This window comes from Aspergillus candidus, assembly GCF_002847045.1.
Source record: "Aspergillus candidus strain CBS 102.13 unplaced genomic scaffold BDW47scaffold_21, whole genome shotgun sequence".
NCBI lineage: Eukaryota > Fungi > Ascomycota > Eurotiomycetes > Eurotiales > Aspergillaceae > Aspergillus > Aspergillus candidus.
Window position 1 is genome coordinate 342,605 of NW_020194026.1, and position 15,756 is coordinate 358,360.

Below are 15,756 nucleotides of genomic sequence, written 5' to 3' on the forward strand. Positions count from 1 at the left end.
ATCAATCTAGTCCACATCGCCGTTATTGATTCCTTTTTTCTGTCTTTCTGGACCAGAGAAAAACCCCCCACCAGCCACGCACGCTCCATCCGTACCAGCCACATTTCATCAAACAGTCCACGGATGGGATTCTATGGTTCTTTTTGGGTTCAAGGGAGGATTTGACAATAGCGTTTCATCTATGAAGTATCTACAAGTTCTTTTATGAGCGATCATAGATCCATACCTGTTATTTCCGAGGTAGATATTTTTACTAGTATTTTTCACTAATCTTTCACTATATTGAGGAAACAAAGAGAGAGAGGAGGAGAACGAAAGAAAGCATCACCAAGCAAGGGAAAGAAGACAGATTGATAGTACAGACACCCACCCAGTTAATCAACTCCTTATCTTGACCGAGGGCGAAGGAAAAGAAGGAAATCGGAAGGCGAAAAAGGGATGAGTCAGCTGACTCAGGAAAGCATCATACATGACTAATTATGCATCACGTGGTATTTACCGGTTGTGTTCCGCCTATTATCGGAGGTCCCTAATTGACTACCATTCCGTCCTTTTCAGTGTAGTAATCGACGATATCAGACCTAATTTTCCACAAGAGAGGTCCTCGAGTAAGATCATGAACCAAGATATTATCGAATTATGACTCAGTGCTCTTTCGAGCCCCAAATGCGCATCATCAGGTGACGAGTGGCGCCACTGCTTGTGTAGAAACACATGGATGGTGATTGGCCCGTCGAGGTCATCCCGTGGAACTCTTTAACCGATTCCGACTTTCTTCCGCCTTCAAAACAGACTCCGTTGGACTCACCTTCCTCGTTCTAACAACTTTAAACTGATACCTTTCAACTATCCTTCAACCCCGCTGTTGATACCCTTTTCAAAGATTTACCAGTGCTCTTTTATCACTTTTCAATATAGAATCTTCTCTCACTATAACTCTATCACCATGTCGCTCTGCAGAGCTACGATGCGACCCCCGGTGACATCATCCGCCACCATGCTCGGTTTTGCGAGAAAGACTTCAACCGGCACACCAACACGCTCCCTTCGACTATTCTCGTCATACGGCAACTCGTATCGGTCGTCGAAGCGGGACATGCAGACCGCAACCGCCTACCGTCCCCATTCGTTGCCGTCGTCCTTCCCTCCGCCTCGTGCCAACGGAGGTTCCGGTACTATCTCGGCCGATTTCCCCCCTACCCGAGAGACGACATTCCAACAGAAGCCGGAACAACGCAGCGATCCTTCGACTGTCAAATCCAGCGAGAGTGAACCGCAGAAACAGACATCCGCAGAGCCCGCCACCACAGCCCCGAAGGCGACGGGAAAGCCTCGAAGGAAGTTGCGCCCTCGCAAGGCCGCCATGAAAGTCACGCCATTAGCCATCGAACAGCTTCGCAAATTGGTATCGCAGCCGGATCCGAAGTTCATTCGAGTGGGGGTGAAGAACCGTGGCTGTTCCGGCCTCGCCTACCATCTCGAATACGTGGAAAAGCCGGGCGCGTTCGATGAGGTTGTCGAACAAGATGGCGTCAAGGTCCTGATTGACAGCAAGGCGCTGTTTAGCATCATCGGCAGTGAGATGGACTGGCAGGAGGATAAGCTGAGCCGCCGATTTGTTTTCCGAAACCCCAACATCAGTAAGTACCTTGACAACCCCTGACCGTTGTTCTCGAGCCGACCACTAACACATTATGCAGAGGAATCATGTGGATGCGGTGAATCCTTCATGGTCTAGACCATCGAGACGACATTTTATTTCTTCTATTCCTTAGACAGTTCTTTTCCGGAGTCATTGGGTGCATCGGATGGCGTTTTGACGGGTGGTTCACTGGATCTCCCGAATTCTTTTTTATCATGTACATTTCATCGATTCCCGAGCGATCATGCTCAGCTGTGAGATTTAATATTGAACATTCTTTTCCTTTGTCACACTTTTGCCAACAAAGACATTTGCCATTAGACTACACCCCATGTCATGTCCTGCCTGACTAGCAGGCGGACCTTCACAAATGTAGACCTTGGCCATGGTCATCCTTCAAGGATATCTTTAGTTTTCGGGTTCCATTTTTCTTGTAGGAACGTCATACATCTCCGACCTGTTGCGACATGATATGATCCGGGAAGTTTCCCGACTGCGGGGATGGTTTCCCGCCATGACGTTAGATCGGTTGGACTCGGGCTGTATACACTCACCGATATACAAGTTACATATTCATTATCATTTGTAAAAACGCAGAAGAGAAAGCAAGAGTCAATTCAGAATCTCATATGGACTATCTTTTAACTGTAGATATTGTAATCATCCAACTATAAATATAGTCATCGCCGATATACATCACGTGGGGCCATATCAGCAACCATCCGACATTCGGTCGAATCACCAAGTTTCCCTTATCGCAATAGCATCATCACCCATCAGCACCAGCATCTCTGAAAACCAGCGCCACCCCAACAAAGCGAAGATCGAGATAGATTCTTTCGTACGACTCGACCAAAAACCACACGCCCCTCCCGCAGAAATCCCCCATGAGCCAAAAATGACCTCCCCACACATCCAAACCCCCGATCCCTCCCCCAAGGACAACGATCCAACACCAACAACAGACGCCCTCTTCCTCGTCATCCGCTTCTCCGCCTCCCTCCCAGACCTCCCGCTAGAAGTCTACTCCCCCGAAACAACCACCGCCGCAGGCCTAAAGCAGCTGATCCGCACCCGCCTCCCACCAGATCTATCCGCGCATCGCCTCCGTCTTATCTACGCCGGCCGCGGCCTCGAAGATACAAGACCGCTTTCTGTTACGCTACGGCTACCACCACCGCCCTTGTCCTTGCGCGCGCGCCTCTCGCTCGATGATGATAGCAATGGATATCCTGAAGATAAGGGCAAGGGGAAGCAGCCTGTGCGCGAACCGCCCCGTCTCTATGTACACTGCTCGATTGGGGATATAGTTCTCTCCGCTGTGGACTTGGCTGCTGAAGCGGCTGTGGCGTCTACGTTGCAACAGCAGAAGCAGGCGCAGTCGCAGTCGCAATCGCAATCGCAACCAGGGGGTGATAATGAGGCCGCTGATGATCAGCAACGATCTACGACGACGCCCGCCCCGCGCGGATTCGACCGCTTGCTATCAGCGGGGTTCACGCCCGCGGACGTGTCAATGCTAAGAGCGCAATTTTTGGCAATCCAGTCCGTGTCGCGCACGCCGGACACGATGCCGAGCGGGGCGGAGCTGCGCGAGCTGGAAGATCGATGGATGGACGAGGGGTCGTCGCCTATGGCGAATGCGACTGGGACGGGCGGCGACGGGGGCGTAGCCTTTGCGGATGACGACGGCGGGTTCGGGTCTGGTTCGCATGGGGCGATAGATGATATGCTGTGGGGTGCGGTCATGGGGTTCTTTTGGCCCGTGGGCTGTGCGATGTGGTTGAGAAGGGAGGAGGGCATTTGGAGTTGGAGGAAGGGGTTGGCTGTTTTTGTGGGCATCGTGGTGAATATGGCTTTCGGGGCGATGCGGGTGATGGGGTGAGTGTATTGGGGATATGGTTGTTTGATTTGCTTTGTTGTATTTTGGTGTTTAGGACGTGATACCCCTCTCTTCATGTTGGATAGTCAATGTTAGAATTAATGGATTTACGATCGTTTGTATTCGTTGTATTCGTGCATTCACGGACTCCAACGTCTGGTCTTATTAAAGCTCAAGGAACGCTATCATACAAGTTGGAGTGGTCTGTGCGGACAGACAAGCGTGTCATAAATTGAAAACAAAAGGTCGAGGAAGAACAACACCACAATAACGCCCTAATAGCCCTTCGCTCAATGAAACTTGCTGTAGATAACGGCGAAAATCAACAACACCAGCACAGTAATAATCGCAATCGTAATCATCCGATTCGTAGCCATCCTGTAATATCGACGAACGCCACATGTCAGCAATCTATTCCCTGAGGATAACAGGGGACAATGTAAAAAGAAGTAACACGGGAGTCAGTACCTACGGGCCATGCCTCTCAGCGTCTTGATGCTAGTGTCGACGTAACCCTCGCTCATCTGGAGGCCCTGCCGGGCATGCAAGATAGTCTCTCGCTGCTGTCCCAAGTCGCCCAGCGTACCGCGACCGATGGCTTCCGTTTCGAGGGCCATGCGCTGGCTGTTCTGCAGCCGGGCGGAGCTGCGCTCCAGGCGATCCGTCCCTGACAAAAGCTGTTGTCTCTGCTCGAGGTGCTCGTCCTGAGGGTCGTCGGTGTAACGGTCGCCAAAGAGCGCTTTCCGGTCGTCGGAGAGAGATTTGAGCTTGCGTTTCGCCTCATCCATGTCGCTGGAGTAGTTGCGGAACCGCTGGTTCACTTTCGATCGTGCTTCTGAGGGAATGTTCTGTTTCTCTATGCGCATTGATTCCAACTGCAGTATTAAACTGGTTAGAACATTTCACTGATGCGGCTCTTTTTCGTGAAGTGTGTGTGGCACGAACCAATTCATTGGCCTCCTCCTGGGCTTGTGCTGCCATCCGAATCGCTGATTTCCGTTGCTCGCCGCTGGCTTCGGAGATCTGGTCTAGTTTCTGGTTAAAATCGGCCTGGAGCAGCTTGAACTCGGCCTCGTAGCTGCTGAAGAGCTCCGACCCGGCATCGGTATCCAACGGGTTCGCCATTGTGATGCGATAGCGTTTCTTTGGGGATACGAAAGTCGTAGTTTCGACTGTGTGTCCGATAGCCTGTCGCGGACTGCGGCTTTTCGAGTCGATATGGGTTAGGTGTAGCGGTAGGCGGCAACTTTGCTGTTGCCTGGAAGATGACTTTTCCGTGCGGATTTGACGAAAAAACCCACACCCTGATGTAGAGCAAGACCGATGAATAGGGTGGTACTAGGCAGTGGCGATAGGGCGACAGACAAGGTGGCGGAGAGAGGAGTCTGGAGTGGAGACAAGGACGGTGACGCTGATGATAGACCGACGGTGACATTGATTAACCTCATCTGGACCAAGGCGGGCTGATCAGCACGTGACTTGCCGGCCGAGGCTATGTCTTCCCCAACCATATCTCCTCAGTAATTTACTGTGTTTAGCACATATTACTACGTCCCTGTGACTACTTCATATGAACCTGGTTCATAGAATAGGCTGAAAACAAGCCAGCTCCCCAGATCCACTTCCTGTATGGAATATGTCTCGTGAATGATATAGGGGAATGACACGGAGAGACTCCGCGTCCAATTCGATTTCCCACATAAACAGAACTCCGCAGAGTATGCTGACAGCAGGATTACTGCATAAGTTAAACCCGTCCTTCTCTGAAATGTCATATTAATATTGCTGGATTAGTGGAGCAATAATTAGACCTCTACAAATCACAATACACCAAAGTACCCCGGACTTAACCTCCTCAATGTTCACGACTATGGGGCCAATGAAAGACGTCACATAATGCATTGGGAAACTCAAACCAATATGCTGTTCAAGTGGACATAATTCCTCGGTTTCTGGACATATTTCAGGCCTTGATATCTGCTGACTCACCAAACAATACTCCTGGTAACTAACTATTAACTAATTTACCCATTCTTGGCCTTCCTATTATGATTGTTACCTCGAGTGTTGTCATCTGATATGGTCACTCATACCTGTCTGATCCTCCGTACTGTGTACAGAGACATTCTCGGCATCTCAAGCGGTTATTAAACAGGATTGTCCCAGATCGCGCCTCTAGTCCATTACATGCTTCCCCGCTGTATCGCACTCTTGCTTACTTCGCTCTCGAGGCCCTAATGCCCCTCCGCCGTACCTTCGTATGGGGGCTAAAGGAGCAGGTATTATTGCAGTAGAGTTCACCAAGGCCTGTCTCACCTTGTCTATAACTTAAGAGTCTCTTCAGTGCTCCCATTCGACATCATATCTAGCTCTGGGCTAAAGAGCTTTGAACTGCTTTCTGAGCTGAATGGAAAGCTCACTCAAATTTCGCCCTCATGCCACTGCATCAGCCCAAGCGCGTCGCGATCATTGGAGGCGGCTCTTCAGGAATCTCTGCCTTTTGGGCCTTGCAGCACTCCACACACGACGTTCATTTATTCGAGGCCTCCTCCACTCTCGGTGGAAGGATCAAATCTGTGCCATTTGAACACAATGGACATAGAGTCGATGTGGATACGGAGTCATTATCATTCAATACCGAGACCTGCCGTTAGTTCTGTTCGCCTCATCCACCAATGCCATCCTGGAGCTAATGTTTACCTGTAGCCAACCTCGCGTCCCTTCTTTGTCATCTGAGGGTAGAAACATCAGAAGTTCCATTCTGTTTCGGCGCATCAGATTGCACAGGCTCTTTTTCATGGCATGAGAGCATCTTGAAAGATATCATTCAGCAGCCATGGATCCTATTCAGCCTAGAGACATACCGCACATTGATGGACATCATCTGGCTAAAGTACATGGCCATAGACGTCCTAGCAGACTGTTCTAGGTTCTCCAAGACAAAAAACACCCAACGGGTATGCAACACGCACGCGTATCTCGCAGACGAAGGGTACTCGAGCGGCTTCACTGACAAGTACCTAACACCGCTGCTCTCAATGCTGTGGAAGACAAATGCTAGCCGGCTTCTTCCGCAGCTCCCAGTGGACGCCATGCTTAACTGTTTATATGACCACCGACTGCTCTATCCGCGACAGGCAAGGCCTCAGTGGCGGCGCATTGACACAAAAGCAACCGAGTTTGTCCAAGCCATGACTCAGGGCTTTCCTCCAGAAAAGGTGCATCTCAACACCCGGGTACGGGGAATTCGCCAGTTTAATGGGAAGCAATATAGCCTCCTAGGCGCTGATGACCAAGAGATGGTCTTTGACCATGTCATACTGGCCGTAGACGGCCACGAAATACTAAATATCCTAGGCCGCTGCCTAGATATAGAGGAAACGAGTATAATCCAGGACCTGGCAACTTCAAGGAACATTGCTATCCTACATTCAGATCCCATCGTGAGTATCAATCCGCACAGATCAACCAGATATCTGTACCAGACACTAACACACTCAAGCTCAACCTAAGTTGCAATCCGCAATGGCCCGCCTCCAACTACACCACCGACCCCCACAGCCGCTACGGCCATCAATGCGCAGTCTCCTCCCACCCGACACTCCCTAAATCCTGCCTCACATACAACGTGAACATGCTCCAAGACCTCCCAACCTACCTCTTCGGCCGCGTGTTCATCACGCTAAACCCGTTCACACCACCGCATCCCGGCCTCGTCCAAGGGATATGGGAGTTCACAGACGCCGAACCCAGCGTCACTTCCCTCTACGCACAGCAGTGTTTACCCTCCATCCAGAACGAACGGGGCTTAAGCTATTGCTACTCCTGGACCGGTCGTGGCAATCTCGAAGATGCCATTACTGCTAGCTTTGAAATCGCCATTGAACACTTGGGTGCTCGGGTGCCGTTTTCGGTAGACTACCATGGCACACCTGCGAATTCGGCACCATTGGTAGTCAGTTTGGGATTGAGAGGAAACCTGATCCGCATAGCGCTTAGACTACTCCGTCTGTATGCACTTCTTTTGGGACTACTTTTTGTCTTCTTGCGGGTTGTTTGGGGTAAGACGGTGTCGGTTGCGTACTATTTCGGTCTGATGTTGCCTGTGATCAGAAGCAAGAAGCAAACCTGATCACCCGAGGCCCAGGATATTTCTGTCTCACCCTCCGCCATTTGTACATACTCTACCCCGTACGGGAAATGGAATACACAGTTAAGTGAATAGTTGACATTAGCGTAAAACAGGTTATTTAAGATGAAACAGTCGCCATTCCAGTTCATGATGAAACCCTCCAACGTGTCAGACATGGTATACACATCAGTCGAGTAGTCCTTGCCCTCCTCCTAGCCCCCGTGATGGTTTTTCATTTTTATCCCGTAGTCTCTTTATAGTATTCCATCCCGATGAATATATCATCGCAAATTAAAGCAAGAACTTCTCGCTATCCTTGCTTACGATAACAGCACTCCGCTTCGCGTCAATGAAGAGATCCTCACACTCGACCACGTCGGCCTCTTCGATGCCGCCCGGTCGTCCGTTTACTCGCGCCAGGATGCTCGCGGGCGTCAGCAGCTGCAGAGCGTACCGTAGACTGACCTTGCTGCCGTGCTCGGAGACCTTCTCAAGGGCGGGGTCGGTGATGTTGAGACCTTCTGTCTTGGCCCGCAGGCGGATGATGGTCTTGATCTCGTCGGGGGCGTACGGGTGGGTGGGGATGATGAGGAGACGGGCGAGGAGGTCGGTGGGGATGCCGTGGGCTGCGGTGATGTCGTCTGTGCCGCGGATGACGGTATTCCCGCGGTTGGAGGCGAGAATGACGATCGGGGAGATAGAGGATTCGAGAGCCCGGTTCAGATATGTGAAGCATTCGATGTCAAGCATGTGGACCTGGTTGGGGCTGCGTTAGTAAGGGAGAAATGAGGGGTGTGTATCTTTGACATACCTCGTCGATGAAGAGAACGCCTGGAACAAGTTCGGCAACGCCTTGGTCGATATAGCGGTTGACGACCTTGTTGATCTCCTGCCGCAACTTGTCCGTGATCTCGGTCTTCTTAGGCTTCATGAGCTGTCCCATCATGCTCATAACGTCCTGTCCGCCCTGTGGCCGGGCATTGGCCATGTCGAGGTCATGTAGCGTCACATCCTGGACGATTTCCTTCTTCTTGTGGACTTCACCCTTCGGTACGGGAACGTATTCCTCTGCTTCGAGATCGAATTCCGTGGCGTACGCGTCCGACCGCCCAACTCGCTTACAGGCTCCGGTGTTCGCTTCGATATAGATGACGTCTCCGACTGTGACTCGTTCCTTCTGGATGGCTTCGTAGATGCTGGGGTCGAGACGGAGCTTCTTAGTCCCCTTTGCGGACTTCAGTCCAATGATCAGATGGCTGATTGTCCGCCCGTAGCCGCCCAATGGATTCTCGGTTTCTTCGGGGGTCAATTCCGTCACCTCGCCTTCGTACACCTCCTTCGTCTCGCGCACACGGAGGCCTAAAGATCCAAGTTAGCCACACAGGGCCCGTGCTTCGCAAATCGATCAGCAAAGAGCACTGCATACCAATAGCCCTTCGAAAGTTCTCCATAAGGGCCTCAGTCTTCTTGACCTCGGCCGAGTAGATCTCACTGCCCACGATAGGGCAGAATGGAACCTTAGTACCCAGCTCCTGGGAAACACCGAGAGCAAGCGCCGTCTTGCCCGTTCCCGGGCCACCAGCCAGAAGAACAGCCCGTCCGGCCATCTTCTTCGACTTGATCAGGTCCACCACGACACCACATGCCTGTGCAAGAGAATTTCTGCGTTAGCCTACAAGTCTCTGGCAGAATCGCAAGGAAGATAAGTTTGGGCGCACCTCACGGGCAGACCCCTGCCCGACGAAGCCATCACTAGACGGCTCTGCAGTTCCATCAGAGCGTAGTCCTAGACCCTTGATATGCGTATGGGCGGCTGTCCTGTTTTCGCGCGAATTGCCCTTCACTTCGCTGATCTGGACCATGGTGGAGGGACTGCGGCCTCGTCGGTGCCGGCAAAAAACGATCGATCGGAGTAGAAGACAATGAATAGGGATGTAAAACGAGTAGATGAGGAATTTATTAGAACTGGCCGGTTGCAAAATTGAAGATGGGAGCAAGAAGGCAATGGGGAAGCTTCTGGCCGAAATTCGAGCGCGCAGCTTGGGGGAACAATCGATCAATGGTAGTGGTCCGTTGTCAGGGCGGTCAGCCCCAAGCGGCCCCAAATTCTTTCACCACCGACCGACCACGCCTACTTCGACATCCTATATTGCGAATCACGTCTCAACCAACATCTCGTCGGCCCGCCCGCTCTTTTTCTTGATTTATCGTCCTTTCCTGGCATGGTAAATACTGCCACGGCATCTTGATCGCAACAATGGCGGGATTGCAGGCTCGTTCCAGCATGTCTCTTCCCTCCTCCCTCTCGGCAGCCTTTCGCAACATCTCGTTAAACACCTCGAAACGATCCTTTTCCTCAACGCCGGTTACGCAGAAGACGCGCACGCTACCGGAATACATCCCGCCGTATCCGTTCGGACCGAAATACGTTTACAAGCAAGCAGACTCGGGTCTCTACGGCGGCGTGCAGATCAGTTTCGGCAATAAAATCTCCCAAGGTCGCAACGAGGGCAAGACACGACGGTCATGGAAGCCCAACGTGCGCAGAAAGAAGATCCACAGCGAGGCACTCGGTGAAGATCTATTCATTAAGGTCACGCGAAAGGCCCTGAGGACGATCCGCAAGGCTGGTGGTCTTGACCAGTACCTGCTGGACGACAAACCCGGTCGAGTTAGGGAGCTCGGCATGTTCGGGTGGGAGTTGAGGTGGCGTGTGATGCAGACGCCAAAGATACAGGAACAATTCAAGCAGGAGCGAAAGCGCTTGGGGCTGCCTGAGCCGCCGACTTTCGAGGAATGGGTGAAGCAGAAGGAAGCGGAGTTGAAAGCACAAGCGGAGGAGGACCAGACCAACATCAAGGAGGCCACGAAACCGTTCTACAACAAGCAGCTGTATTAGCGGAAGAGAGCAAGCGATAGCGGCCTATATTGACAGTCGATGTCTTCGACGAGCGAGGCGTCTGTACTAGTACTTCGATTTACACGTGGTTGACTGTCTTCCCCCGTTATCAGGGCAGCCACTATCCTCAAGATGACGAGGGAAGCAACTCCAGTTGTATAGGGTTTCTTCGATTTGCATGAATGATTTGCTTACAATGTATTTATATTTGGTCCACTTCAGGGTTAGATTTCCTCAATTTCATGTGCAATTGTGATTCAGGCCCTTCATGTAAGCAAGGCATTTTCTGTAGATCGTCATGTGGTGGTCAACGAGAGGTCAAAAATGTTTTGTCTTCTGTTGACCATGCCTTCATAGCAATGTTCTCAACTTGAAACCTCTAGTTGTGCTAATGAAGGGTAGAGGGAACGTTCCTTTCCATACTCCACTCGGTTATAGGTATATTATCGAAGTATACGGAGACAAATATATTGTAAGCCCCGCTATTTGTCGTCCCATCACACTATCTATGATAGCCATCAGCCAACAAGAGATGTCTAATAAGAAACCGAATGGCAGCTCCACCGAGTGTTCCTGAATTGAAGCAATTTGAGACTATCCACGTTCTTGGCGACTCGAGCCTCGAATCGACCCGGGCCAAAAATGATCCGCGATTAATTTCCGGATCCGGCCTACAGACGGTCATGTCGATGGTAAGGTACAGGAACTGAGCGACACTCTTTCTTCCCCCACTTATCTCTTGCGAAGAAAGTGACGAAATAAAAAGGAAGACAGGCCTCGGACGTCCCCAGTAATGTCCTGATTTCCAGGGTCCCTGAACACCAACCACCCTCGTCGAATCGCAAGCAAGCCTAGAATCTGAGTGTACGGGGGCGGAATAGTTTCGCCTCGCTTTCGCCATGCAGTTTGCCGTGCCTCCTCGGAGGAACCTCCAGAGTCCTTACGGTCGAGCCCCTCGGTTCTCCCTCCAGCGTCGGAAACAACTCAAGGCTGTTGGTATTCTGGCCTTTGCGCTCCTCGCGGTCTTCTTCCTTCTCTCGCAGCTGTTCTACACCAGCACCGGCACCTCGGCAGTCCCCGCCGGAACCCCCAGCGTCGTCATCGTCACAGTCCTCGACAGGGCGCTCTTCAGCGATGCCTATATCCAGAAGATCATCAAGAACAGGGAAGACTACGCCAAGCGACATGGTAAGTGCCTAAGCCGACCGGAGACCACCCTCTCCTCACGGAGCTCAGTCCCCAACTGACCACAATCTCGCGGACGCAGGCTATACCAACTACTTCGCGAACGTCGCCGACTACGAATCGTCGCTGGAAGGTGCGCCGCGCAGCTGGGTGCTCGTCCCCGCCGTCCGCCACGCGATGGCATCCAACCCGTACTCGAAGTTCTTCTTCCACCTCGACGCCCACGCGCTCTTCATGAACCCGAGCCAGTCGCTAGAATCGCACGTCCTCGACAAGAGCCGTCTGGAGTCGCTGATGCGCAAGGATGTCCCCGTCGTGCCGCCCGATAGCATCATCAAGACGTACGCGCATCTGCGCGCCGAAGACGTCGATCTGATCGTCTCCACGGACAGCGATGACTTGAGCTCGGGGAGCTTTCTCATTCGACAGGGCGAGTTCTCGCGCTTCTTCTTGGATATTTGGTTTGACCCGTTGTATCGGAGCTATAATTTTGCTAGGGCGGAGACGCACTCGTTGGTATGTAGTTCTTTTATCGCCGATTGTCGTGTTTGTGTGTGGCTGTCAGTGCTGACCATTACCTCTAGGACCATCTCGTCCAGTGGCATCCGACCATCCTGGCCCGGCTGGCTCTCATCCCCCAGCGGGCAATCAACGCCTACAGCCGAGACTCCACGGGCGCCGTGGCAGACGGGACTTACAAAGACGGGGACTTGATCATTCGGTTCAACGGGTGTGACACCGAACCCAGCCGGAGCTGTGAGAAGGAGATGGACCCGTACTACCAACTTTGGGCGAAGAAGCTGAAGAATGAATGAAAGAGAGCCACCAAGTGATTCATTCTCCTTTCAGCTTCACCCTGTGACTGTACAATTAGGAACGTGGTTTCAATACTTTTTATGGGTTGGCTATGTGGAGTTAGGGTTGGGTTGTGGTAGGGGGGTTTGTTCATGTGGTTTTTTTTTCGATGGGGTTTTTTGTTTGTTTCTTTTACTCGGTGTTCTTGGTGCAGGGGTTTGCTCGTTTGATTATAGAAATTAGCTAGCTGGCTACAAGATGATAGCTTCAATGCATTGAAGAAATATCGTGCATCATATTACACCTGAGGGTAAACTGGGGGTTGTTCCCCCCCCCTGCTCGGGATAGCACCCAAGAAGGGTATCCTTTGCAAACGCAATCGTATCACTTTAAACATACATGTGTATGGAGGAAGACGGATCCTCCATATCACGGAATATAAAGGGACATGCCCTGTCCCATGACGAGCCAGCGCACACGCAATTGGCCGAGACCAGGCCTGGTTTAAACCGAAGTGTGCCCGACCCCCGGCTCGCATGTGTCACAGCAACGTCTGCTTGCATCCACTCTAGTAGATGCCAGGAATCATGACGGACCTCTTGCGCTTGTACTTGTCGCCGAATTCCTTGCGGTAGCGGCGTTCCTTCTTCGAGGCCCACGCGGCCATCTGACCACCACCGACGATGATGAAGAACAGGACGCTCCAGCTGAGTCCGCTGACCAGGTAGACTCCAACCCAGGCCAGGATTTCGAACAGGTAGTTGGGGCACGTCACAAGGCTAAATCCGAATCCGGAGGGGATACCCCTGTCCGTGGTACCGGGGCGGCGCAGGTCACGGAGGACCAGGTGGGCGTTGAGGTTGGCGAGCTCGGCGAATACGAAGAGAGCTACACCGGTGTAGAGAAGGATGGGATTCGCCTGGGAGGTCGAGACCGCAGCGGCGGCATCGGGGCGGAAGGCCCAGTAGGCGATGTTGAATCCCGCAAGCACCCAGTAGTGGCCGCTGTTCTTGACGATGTTGAAGGCTGGCATGGTCGCGTTGCTGAATCGGTGGACGAAGATGGTCTCATATTCGCGCTTCAGGAAGTGGAGGGTGAGGAGACCGCAGAGGAGGATCTGGAGGTCGGACGGCTCCGGGATGGGCTTGTCGAAGTTGAAGTAGAGGTACGGGCGGAGGGGGAAGAGGAACAGGGCCGGGATGAGCATGGGTCCGAGGTATTCGATGATGAAGACGGTGCGCCAGCTGATCTGGGGGCCCAGATCCTTGACCTGAAGCACATCTTTCGGGCTCAGACCGGTGCTGGTGATCGTGTCGTTCTTGGAATTCGGCACCAAGCTCCGGTCACTGGCCTTGGTGATTCTCAAGCGGTGGATGGAGAGACCCGACACTTTGGCGAGCGATTGGTAAATCTCCTGGGTGGATGCATCCGAAGCAATCTGAACCTCCTTAGGGATTTTCTTGCCGAGATTTCCTAAACAATCCCCCATGTCAGTCTCGAGTAGTATAGACCGTTGAACCAGGCAGCTGAGAGCGACACGTACCCCGTGGCTGAACAGCCAGGGTGATGGATGGAGAAGCCATTGATGCTGTGAGATGGGTGTGATTTCAATAAACCAGCCAATTTCCACTCGCAGACACACACATGCACTTGATTCCAAGCAATGTGATGAGGGACTTGAACAATGGTGGTGACAATGAAAATCAAGATTGCCTAAGATAGCTTGGGCTAACTACCGCCAGGCCTCGGCAACCACAGGCCACGTGACCGTTCTGCACCGGCCATACGCATGATACGCAGGGACTCCATCGTTGTTTGACCTGGCAGGATCCAAAGTACTGCATATATCGTGTGCCATATTTATGTCCCGACCACCCTGCATAATGGAATAGTCGAATGCACAGCCCTCTATTTACAATCTTACAATTGCTTCTTCCCAGGCCGTGATATAACATCATCAACTAGCAGGCATCTTGGGAAGGCTGCGAGGCTATCTAGAAAGCTGGCTGGCTGGGGGTTTGGAACCATACTGTGTACGGAAGAGTCGGGGCAACTGGCCGGGGCAGTGGCACTGTCTATTTCTTCCTACAATGCGCCACTGGCCTAACTGAAGCCAGGAACTGGGGGCCCTATCTCTCATCTGAGACAATGAAGTTCAGTTCAATATAATATTATGTAAATTGGTGGTGGGCTCTTGCGTCATGAGGCTACCAAAGACATTTCGTAACAATCCCCGACTATTGAAAATTGATCGCTAGAAAATTGAGGTGTAATTGATTGTTGATACCTGAAAGCAATCAAGGATAGAAAAATATTTCGGAGCATTTTGGTTTGCTCATGTTACCGTTGTACACACTACCTAATTTATACTATCCCATTGTACATCTGCCAACCCCAGAAAGCACCCCACAGTCATAGAAACGAGGCTTCTACCACTATTGTCATTTTGCATCGCCTGTCAAGTCCATGGTCTAGCGTCATTATATCAGCTCGTTGGCTGTGCTCGGAGATAGACCGGACTTGTCCCAACCGTCATCAGCACCCCCCCTCTATGCGGTATAGCTGCAGTCTATAGTGTTAGGTACTCGAGATTAATTTCTCTCGAACTCCCCGAAGCTTCCACCTGACGGGCTGCTCCGTTACACTAGTTTCTCCACGATCTTCAACTTTCGCCCCCATCGCTCAGCTCCTCAATCGGCTAAACAAACCAATTCTAATAGGTTGATTGCCAATCCCTTGGTCGTGAAGCCTCGTGGGCAAATCAGAAGGATAGGCATAGGCTGTGGAACTCGGTCCTGCACAGATAAAAAAAATTACTATCTCACTAGCACTCGTGTCCAGCTCCTACTAGTAACGGGGAGGCCGAGAACTATCCCTTCAGCCGCACTGGCACAATCCCTGGCAGGGAGTATAATCCAACCCATCAGCCTGGTTGCCAATCTAACCATAATGACAATGATACCTTGATAATTCCGGTTATAAATGACCTGCATCAACCCGGCCCTCGAGATTCTTCAATAGACAATCTATTGGTCTACTTGGGAATTCTATGATACTGTTGTGTAAATTTTCTATCTGTTATATTTCCCCTCACCATCCGAGACTGTCGGAGGATTCTTTCCGGCACTGAACCTAATTTTTGTTATCGTCGAATCTAAAACACCTGCCCTTCTTGAATATAAAATTTCTGGCCCAATCCCCTGCCATCGACATCATTGATA

General features: G+C 51.6%; 7 protein-coding genes across 7 annotated transcripts; 4 read left to right on the forward strand and 3 right to left on the reverse strand.

Moving 5' to 3' along the window:
* Window positions 1-946: 946 nt before the first annotated feature.
* BDW47DRAFT_117502 (putative conserved membrane protein) lies at window positions 947-3,527 on the forward strand (the record flags this gene model as incomplete). Its single annotated transcript, XM_024815085.1, has 2 exons — window positions 947-1,640; window positions 2,476-3,527. The coding sequence occupies 2 exons, from the start codon at window positions 947-949 to the stop codon at window positions 3,525-3,527; spliced, it is 1,746 nt and encodes a 581-aa protein (XP_024672260.1).
* A 94-nt stretch (window positions 3,528-3,621) lies between these two features.
* On the reverse strand, window positions 3,622-4,748 carry BDW47DRAFT_30161 (v-SNARE protein VTI1). The gene is made up of 3 exons (XM_024818699.1): window positions 4,470-4,748; window positions 3,993-4,399; window positions 3,622-3,902 (listed from the first exon to the last, which is right to left on the reverse strand). The coding sequence occupies exons 1-3, from the start codon at window positions 4,647-4,649 to the stop codon at window positions 3,815-3,817; spliced, it is 675 nt and encodes a 224-aa protein (XP_024672261.1). The 5' UTR covers window positions 4,650-4,748; the 3' UTR covers window positions 3,622-3,814.
* A 906-nt stretch (window positions 4,749-5,654) lies between these two features.
* Window positions 5,655-7,703, forward strand: BDW47DRAFT_30168 (uncharacterized protein). Its single transcript, XM_024818700.1, has 3 exons — window positions 5,655-6,173; window positions 6,231-6,967; window positions 7,027-7,703. Exons 1-3 carry the CDS (start codon window positions 5,960-5,962, stop codon window positions 7,654-7,656), a joined length of 1,581 nt encoding a protein of 526 aa, XP_024672262.1. The 5' UTR covers window positions 5,655-5,959; the 3' UTR covers window positions 7,657-7,703.
* Window positions 7,704-7,749: 46 nt separating this feature from the next.
* Window positions 7,750-9,657, reverse strand: rvb1 (RuvB family ATP-dependent DNA helicase pontin). Its single transcript, XM_024812600.1, has 4 exons — window positions 9,375-9,657; window positions 9,083-9,302; window positions 8,468-9,015; window positions 7,750-8,412 (listed from the first exon to the last, which is right to left on the reverse strand). The coding sequence occupies exons 1-4, from the start codon at window positions 9,516-9,518 to the stop codon at window positions 7,948-7,950; spliced, it is 1,377 nt and encodes a 458-aa protein (XP_024672263.1). The 5' UTR covers window positions 9,519-9,657; the 3' UTR covers window positions 7,750-7,947.
* A 150-nt stretch (window positions 9,658-9,807) lies between these two features.
* On the forward strand, window positions 9,808-10,811 carry BDW47DRAFT_105574 (mitochondrial 54S ribosomal protein bL28m). The gene has a single exon (XM_024812601.1). It carries the CDS (start codon window positions 9,914-9,916, stop codon window positions 10,553-10,555), a length of 642 nt encoding a protein of 213 aa, XP_024672264.1. The 5' UTR covers window positions 9,808-9,913; the 3' UTR covers window positions 10,556-10,811.
* A 485-nt stretch (window positions 10,812-11,296) lies between these two features.
* On the forward strand, window positions 11,297-12,749 carry BDW47DRAFT_30183 (putative alpha-1,6-mannosyltransferase subunit). The gene is made up of 3 exons (XM_024818702.1): window positions 11,297-11,743; window positions 11,823-12,256; window positions 12,325-12,749. Exons 1-3 carry the CDS (start codon window positions 11,455-11,457, stop codon window positions 12,553-12,555), a joined length of 954 nt encoding a protein of 317 aa, XP_024672265.1. The 5' UTR covers window positions 11,297-11,454; the 3' UTR covers window positions 12,556-12,749.
* Window position 12,750: 1 nt separating this feature from the next.
* BDW47DRAFT_30179 (trans-2-enoyl-CoA reductase (NADPH) TSC13) lies at window positions 12,751-14,359 on the reverse strand. Its single transcript, XM_024818701.1, has 2 exons — window positions 14,079-14,359; window positions 12,751-14,008 (listed from the first exon to the last, which is right to left on the reverse strand). Exons 1-2 carry the CDS (start codon window positions 14,116-14,118, stop codon window positions 13,104-13,106), a joined length of 945 nt encoding a protein of 314 aa, XP_024672266.1. The 5' UTR covers window positions 14,119-14,359; the 3' UTR covers window positions 12,751-13,103.
* Window positions 14,360-15,756: the final 1,397 nt, after the last annotated feature.

What these genes read in the sequence shown, in the direction of transcription:
- BDW47DRAFT_30161 (XM_024818699.1), bottom strand. Translation starts at nt 4,649, where the DNA reads ATGGCGAACCCGTTGGATACCGATGCCGGGTCGGAGCTCTTCAGCAGC. An exon ending in AGGAGGAGGCCAATGAATTG is followed by an intron (nt 4,400 to 4,469) that starts GTTCGTGCCACA and finishes TTAATACTGCAG; the next exon opens with TTGGAATCAATGCGCATAGA. An exon ending in CTGAGAGGCATGGCCCGTAG is followed by an intron (nt 3,903 to 3,992) that starts GTACTGACTCCC and finishes TCGATATTACAG; the next exon opens with GATGGCTACGAATCGGATGA.
- BDW47DRAFT_30168 (XM_024818700.1), top strand. Translation starts at nt 5,960, where the DNA reads ATGCCACTGCATCAGCCCAAGCGCGTCGCGATCATTGGAGGCGGCTCT. An exon ending in ATTCAATACCGAGACCTGCC is followed by an intron (nt 6,174 to 6,230) that starts GTTAGTTCTGTT and finishes GTTTACCTGTAG; the next exon opens with CCAACCTCGCGTCCCTTCTT. An exon ending in TCCTACATTCAGATCCCATC is followed by an intron (nt 6,968 to 7,026) that starts GTGAGTATCAAT and finishes AACACACTCAAG; the next exon opens with CTCAACCTAAGTTGCAATCC.
- rvb1 (XM_024812600.1), bottom strand. Translation starts at nt 9,518, where the DNA reads ATGGTCCAGATCAGCGAAGTGAAGGGCAATTCGCGCGAAAACAGGACA. An exon ending in GAACTTTCGAAGGGCTATTG is followed by an intron (nt 9,016 to 9,082) that starts GTATGCAGTGCT and finishes TTGGATCTTTAG; the next exon opens with GCCTCCGTGTGCGCGAGACG. An exon ending in GCGTTCTCTTCATCGACGAG is followed by an intron (nt 8,413 to 8,467) that starts GTATGTCAAAGA and finishes AGCCCCAACCAG; the next exon opens with GTCCACATGCTTGACATCGA.
- BDW47DRAFT_105574 (XM_024812601.1), top strand. Translation starts at nt 9,914, where the DNA reads ATGGCGGGATTGCAGGCTCGTTCCAGCATGTCTCTTCCCTCCTCCCTC.
- BDW47DRAFT_30179 (XM_024818701.1), bottom strand. Translation starts at nt 14,118, where the DNA reads ATGGCTTCTCCATCCATCACCCTGGCTGTTCAGCCACGGG. An exon ending in CCTGGCTGTTCAGCCACGGG is followed by an intron (nt 14,009 to 14,078) that starts GTACGTGTCGCT and finishes GGGATTGTTTAG; the next exon opens with GAAATCTCGGCAAGAAAATC.
- BDW47DRAFT_30183 (XM_024818702.1), top strand. Translation starts at nt 11,455, where the DNA reads ATGCAGTTTGCCGTGCCTCCTCGGAGGAACCTCCAGAGTCCTTACGGT. An exon ending in AGACTACGCCAAGCGACATG is followed by an intron (nt 11,744 to 11,822) that starts GTAAGTGCCTAA and finishes TCGCGGACGCAG; the next exon opens with GCTATACCAACTACTTCGCG. An exon ending in GGGCGGAGACGCACTCGTTG is followed by an intron (nt 12,257 to 12,324) that starts GTATGTAGTTCT and finishes CATTACCTCTAG; the next exon opens with GACCATCTCGTCCAGTGGCA.